The following is a 5,489-nucleotide window of genomic DNA, read 5'->3' on the forward strand; positions in this document are numbered from 1 at the left end:
CTGGATATATACTCGAAGAAAAAAAAAAAGCAGGGTCTTGAGATATTTGCACTTCAATTTTCACTACAACATTATTCACAATAACCAAGAAACAAAAATAACCGAAGTGTCCACTGAAGAAAAGATAAAAGAAAGTGTGGTATATACACACAGTGGATATAGCCCAAAAAAGGAAAGAAATTCTACAATTTGGATGCACCTTGACAGAGTATGCTAAGTGAAATAAGCAAGTCACAGAAGGACTTAGAAGTTATAGAAGCAGAAAGCAGACTGGCAGGTGCCAGGGGCTGGAGGAGAAGGTTAAGGAGGAACTGTTATTAATGGGTATAAAATTTCAGTTAAATAAGATGAAAAGGTCTAGAGAGTATAACACTGTACTGATACTTAACAGTATTACAATGTAAACTAAAAAAATTGTTATGAGGGTAGATCTCACTATTATTTTTTTTTACATGACCCCACAGCTTTGACATTTATTATGTAAACCTGCAAAGTCTTACATAATTTTTCAAAGAGGAAGTATGAACAGATGGTTGAACTTGGTGCCAACGAAAGTACTATAGCAAACCTGTATTCCCATGAGTGGCACAATCAGGTTTCAGTTACTCAGCCCCCTCTGGGAGGAATATTGCATGACTGTAGAACTGAAGCCACAGGGAAGCCCTAAGGCAAATAAGTTAGCAGAGAAAGACTCCCAAGAAGGAAGGAGATCTGGGAACTACAGAACACACTACAGAAAGCAAAGTGTTATATGGACAGGTTCAAATCTGAATGGTGGAGTTCTCAATTACTGTAAGGCATAGAACAGCTAAGGAATCTGGCACTGTAATATCCTCCATCACAGAGCAGGCAAATGGAAATGAATGAACCACTTTTAGCACCCAATTCTACACAGTTTAAGTCAGAATCAGGCAAGAGGCTTCCAAAAAGCTTTCTGAAATCAAGAGACTAAAGAATAATCTAATACTCAGAACACGTCTAGAACTGGTTTCCATGAATTCAGGACACAATTCTAACATAAAGCTTCATATGAAGCCTTCTAGATGAACTGTAGAGGGGCAAAATTAAAAATTAAAAACCAACATAAATATTATTCAACATAACTAATTAACATAACAAACTAACATAATTAACTAACAAAATTAACTTATTTAATATATATTTCTAATTTAATATATGATATAAAATATAATTTATATTTTGTTTTGGTCTATTATATGCCTTTCTCAGTATTTTTCATTACTGCTATTATATTGGCTGAGATGAGATCAGGGTTAAATTTCCATATCTGAAAAGAAAAAGGAATTAGGTTGTAGAGAATATGTTATCTGCTGCCCAACTTTAGCAAAAACATTCTCAAGTCTGATTATGTAACTGTGGAAAAGAAAAGGGGGGACACATATACACAGATGTAAAAAGAGGAAACACTCTTGGATGTTTAAGCTGTATTAGTATTTCCATTCTTGTTCTTTTCAACTATACCAACCTTAGTTCTTCAGGCCATTACCGAGCCAAATCAATAAATAGACTCTTACTGAACAGAAGACTCATGACTTCCGACTAAGTCATCAGATCCACAGTTCATGCACATGATTTGATTACTAACCTCATCTGAATCCAGAAGGGCTGGTAGTGCTCTGTAGAAAGAGAGAAATACTAAATTATAAAATAAAGCAATAAACCGTTAATAAAAGTCAGTGGGGCAGGGATAGTGGCTCACACCTATAATCCCAGCACTTTAGGAGGCCAAGGCAAAGCTGAGGAGTTTGAGGGTATAGCTCCAGCCTGGGTGATAGGGTGACATGCTGTCTCAGAAAAAAAGACAATGGGATAATGAACACAATTTAAAGGTTTTTCTAAAAATATAATTATCTAGAATTTGTATTGTATTAATGGTCCTTTAAGGACAAAAAAAAAAAAAAGGCAACAGAGTATCAGAGTTATAGAAATTGTATAGAAAAAACAAAACATGTTCTGCGAGTGGTGCCCATAGTTCAATGGGTAGGATGCTGGCCACATACAGAGGCTGGTGGGTTCAAACCTGGCCCCGGCCAGCTAAAACAACAATGACAACTGTAACAACAAAAATAGCCGGGCACTGTGGTGGATGCCTGTAGTCCCAGCTACTTGGGAGGCTGAGGCAAGAGAATCACTTAAGCCCAGGAGTTTGAAGTTGCTGTAAGCTGTGATGCCACAGTACTCTACCGTGGGTGACATAATGAAACTTGATGTCTCTAAAAAAAAAAAATCTTCTACAGTGTGATAGGAACAATGTTTCATTAAAATTATCACCCTGGAGAGGAACTCAAAATTTTCAAAAGAATTATTCATTGTTTTTAGTAAGATCTACTATACAGTTAAATCTTTCTAAGCAGAAATGTCATCTGAATGAAGCATCCCAATTATATTTGTTTGGCTGTTACTCCTAATTTTTAAATTATTTTTCAATATCTTGTATTTTCATTAGTATGCTCTTCAGCTCATTCAATTAAAATTTATTTTTTTAAAGTCATACTAATTTTTAAATATGATCCTAGTGGATTCAAAAACTTACACATCTGTCACTGAAGAAGGAACATTCTCTTCTACCCATTTCAAATCATCTTCCTGCTGGGAACATAAAAGTACCAGTTGTTACTAAAATGAATCACATAATGTATCTCAAGTAGGTATCTTAAGGTCTTAAAATCTTTAGTGTTTCATAACTCTAAAGTAGTAGATACACATAACAAATGGGACTGACAGAAAAGTCAAAACTTTTCCTTTTTTAATTTTTAAAAATACCTTTGACCAACATCTCCCAAATTTCCCTCAGCCTCTGGTAACTACCACTCTACCCTTTTCTTTTATGAGTTCAACTTTTTTAGATCCCACATATAAATGAAATCAGGTATTATCTGTCTTTATGTGCCTAGCTTATTTCATTTAACATGTCTTCCAGGTTCACTCCTATTGTCACAAAAGACAGGATTTCCTTCTTTTTCCAGAACAAATAGTATTCCACTGTGTATGTTTATCACATTTTCTTTATCCATGGATCTGCTGATAAACATTTAGGTTGATTCCTTATCTTGGGGACTGTGAATAATCCTGCAGTGAACATAGGAGTGCAGGTTATCTCTTCGACATACTGATTTTATTTTATTTAGAGTGGGATTTTTGGACCATATTATAGTTGTAATTTTTTTTGAGAAATCTCCCTACTCTTTTCCGTAATGACTGTACTAACTTACATTCACACCAACAGCGAAAAATGGTTCCCTTTTTCTACATCCTTGCTAACACTTGTTATCTTTGGTCTTTTTGATAATAGCCACTTTTAACTGGAGTTAGGTTATATCTCATTATGGTTTTAATTTCCTTGATGAGTAATGAGGAGCATTTCCTTAATGATTAGTGATATAAGCATATTTGCATATATCTATTGGCCATCTGTAGGTCTTTTTTTAAAGAAATACCTATTCAGGTTCTTTGCACATTTTTTAATTGGGTTGTTTCCTTGCTATTGAGTTGAGCTCCTTATATTGGATGTTAACCCTTCTGCAGGTTGTCTTTTCATTTTGCTGATTGTTTCAATGTGCAGGCATTTTTTAGTTTGATGTAATCTCATTTCTCTATTTTTTCCTTTATTGCCTATACTTTTGAAATTAAAAAAAAAAAAATCACTGCCCAGACCAATCTCATATTTTCTTCTAGTAGTTTCATAGTTTTAGGTCTAACATTTAAGTCCTTAATCCATTTTGAGTTGATTTTTATATGCAGTGTAAGGGTCTCATTCATTCTTCTGCCCATGGATATCCAGTGTTTTCAACACTGTTTATTGAAGTAATTATTCCTTCTCCATTGTGTTTCTTGCACCTTCCTCAAAAGTCAGTTGACCATAAATGTATGGATTTATCTTTGGGCTATTATGTTCCATTCATTTATTTGTTTTTATGTTATTACTGTTTTGATTACTATAACTTTGCAGTATATTTTGAAGTCAACTAGCATGATGCTTTTAAGCTTTGTTCTTTTTGCTCAAGAGTGCTTTGGCTATTCAAGGTATTTTGTGGTTTGATATAAATTTTAGGATTTTTTTTTTCTATTTCTGTGAAAAGTATCATTAGAATTTTGATAGAGATTCCACTTTGTACATCACTTTGGGTAGGATGGGCATCTTAACAATATTAATTCCTCCAATCCATAAACAGAGGATATCACTCATTCCATGGATTTGTATATTCTTCAACTTCTTTCATCAGTGCCTCATAGTTTTCACTGTACATGTCTTTCAGCTCCTTGGCTAAGTTTACTCCTAGGTATTTTATTTTTGTGTAGCTATTATAAATAGGACTTTTTCCATGATTTCTCTTTGGATAGTTCATTGTCAGTGCATAAAAGTGCTAATAACTTCTGTATGCTGATTTTGTATCCTTTAACTTTACTGAATTTATTTATTAGTTCTAATAGTTTTTTGGTAGAGTCTTAAGGGTCTTCTACGTATAAGATCATGTTGTCTGCAACAGGGAAAACTTCTTCCTTTCCAATGTGGATGGCTTTTATTTCTTTCTCTTGCCTAATTGCTCTGAATAGGACTACATAGTTTAGTTTTTAAAATCCTACAGCAGGGGTCAGGCACAGTGGCTCGCACCTGTAATCTTAGCACTCTGGGAGGCTGAGGCTGGAGGATCCCTTGAGCACAGGAGTTCAAGACCCCATCTCTAAAAATACCTGGGTGTTGTGGTCCTGGGCACCTGTAGTCCCAATTTCTTGGGAGGCTGAGGCAAGAGAATCACTTGAACCCAAGAGTTGGAGGTTGCTGTGAGCTGTGATGCCATTGGACTCTACCCCCAGGGTGACAAAGTGAGACTGTGTCTCAAAAAACAAAAATAAACAAACAAAAAACCCTATAGCAGAAATGTAAAATGATATCCTATATCCTTAAACATTCTCCTGTCATTAGTCTGATACCTAGAATTTATATCATGCAGGCTTTCTGCTTTAAAGTTGAGATAAATTCTAGAGCCCACTATTGTAGAGGGAAGACTCAGTTCAAAAAAAACAATCTCAGCTTGGTGCCTGTGGCTCAAATGGCTAAGGCACCAGCCACATACACCTAATGTGGCGGGTTTGAATCCAGCCTGGGCCTGCCAAACAACAATGATGGCTGCAACCAAAAAATAGCCAGGCCTTGTAGCAGGCGCCTGCGGTCCCAGCTACTTGGAAGGCTGAGGCAAGAGCCTCGCTTGAGCCCAGGAGTTGGAGGTTGCTGTGAGCTGTGATACCATGGCACTCTACCCAAGGCAATAGCTTGAGGCTCTGTCTCAAAAAAAAAAACCAAAAACCAAAAACCAAAAAACCAATCTCCTGACTGAAAAAAGTCTTGGTCTTAACAAAACAAAAACTCCAAAAATAAAACCGTAAGTTATTGATGAGGAGACTACGACCTAATTCATAAAAAATGTTAACTATAACAATAAAACTGGTATGGTACTTTTTTTTTTTTT

At 35.6% G+C, this 5,489-nt stretch overlaps 1 protein-coding gene across 1 annotated transcript in view; it reads right to left on the reverse strand.

Moving 5' to 3' along the window:
- TMEM87A (transmembrane protein 87A) overlaps positions 1-5,489 on the reverse strand; it is a 57,159-nt gene that overhangs the window by 3,511 nt on the left and 48,159 nt on the right. The window contains exons 19-20 of the mRNA XM_023514257.1: positions 2,555-2,610; positions 1,607-1,637 (exon numbers count right to left, since the gene is read on the reverse strand). Of these exons, the coding sequence (XP_023370025.1) occupies positions 1,607-1,637; positions 2,555-2,610 (87 nt within the window). The remainder of the gene's footprint in view (positions 1-1,606; positions 1,638-2,554; positions 2,611-5,489) is intronic.

Source organism: Otolemur garnettii, unplaced genomic scaffold, assembly GCF_000181295.1.
Source record: "Otolemur garnettii isolate 467f Iridium unplaced genomic scaffold, OtoGar3 scaffold00050, whole genome shotgun sequence".
NCBI lineage: Eukaryota > Metazoa > Chordata > Mammalia > Primates > Galagidae > Otolemur > Otolemur garnettii.